The sequence below is a fragment of the Rhea americana genome, unplaced genomic scaffold (assembly GCF_003343005.1).
Source record: "Rhea americana isolate MKP2758 unplaced genomic scaffold, rheAme1 scaffold_37, whole genome shotgun sequence".
Lineage (NCBI taxonomy): Eukaryota > Metazoa > Chordata > Aves > Rheiformes > Rheidae > Rhea > Rhea americana.
The window spans coordinates 3,426,350-3,427,087 of record NW_028186501.1 but is presented as its reverse complement, the minus strand read 5'-3'; the positions used below and the strand labels follow the sequence as shown (position 1 = coordinate 3,427,087).

At 72.7% G+C, this 738-nt stretch overlaps 1 protein-coding gene across 1 annotated transcript in view; it reads left to right on the top strand.

The window, feature by feature from the left end:
* The first annotated feature begins 387 nt into the window (after nucleotides 1-387).
* Nucleotides 388-738, top strand: part of PPP2CA (protein phosphatase 2 catalytic subunit alpha) — a 17,038-nt gene continuing 16,687 nt past the window's right edge. Inside the window, exon 1 of the mRNA XM_085312791.1 lies at nucleotides 388-726. Coding sequence (XP_085168917.1) covers nucleotides 625-726 — 102 coding nt within the window. The 5' untranslated portion in view covers nucleotides 388-624. The remainder of the gene's footprint in view (nucleotides 727-738) is intronic.

Here is a 738-nt window from a genome sequence, read left to right as displayed (position 1 = left end):
GGGTACAGCAGGTCTCTCCGGCTCCGCCACCGGCGCAGCGGGCGAGCCAACAACCACCACAAGAGGCGCGAACAACCKCCGCGCCTCACAGAGGGCGGGCGGGAAAGACCCATCGCGGCCAGCCCCACCTGCGCATGCGCCGAGGGACCCCCCGCAGCCCTCGCTCGCTCGCGGGGAGCCTGCGCCTCCCCGACCCCGTTGTTTTGCGCGGCGTAGAGCTGCGCAGGCGCAGATGCGCCTCGACGCCGTCTCCGTCCTGTCGCTCTGCTGTGTCCTAGCCCGCCGCCGGCAACGAGCATGCGCAGTCCCGCCCGGCTGCTGCGCATGGGCGGTTGCCTCCGCTGTCGTCTCCCTCCCCCTCCGCGGAGTGGAAGCCGAGGCGGTGACGTCAGGAGCGGCGGCCATTACACGGTCTGGTGCGAGGGAGCGAGCGGCAGAGCTGYTGCTGCGGAGAGCCCCGCTCCGGCCGCGGGACTCGCAGCGCTCCGGGCCGCTCCCGCACCTCCTGCGCGTTCTGCCGCGTCCTAGCCACCGCCGCTGCCGCTGTTGGGAGCGGGTCGCGGGCGCCTCCGGGGCGGTGCGGCAGGAGGCGGTGAGGAGGGGGCGAGCGAGCGGGCGTGCGGGATGGAGGAGAAGGTCTTCACCAAGGAGCTCGACCAGTGGGTGGAGCAGCTCAACGAGTGCAAGCAGCTCTCCGAGGGGCAGGTGAAGAGCCTCTGCGAGAAGGTGAGAGGCGGG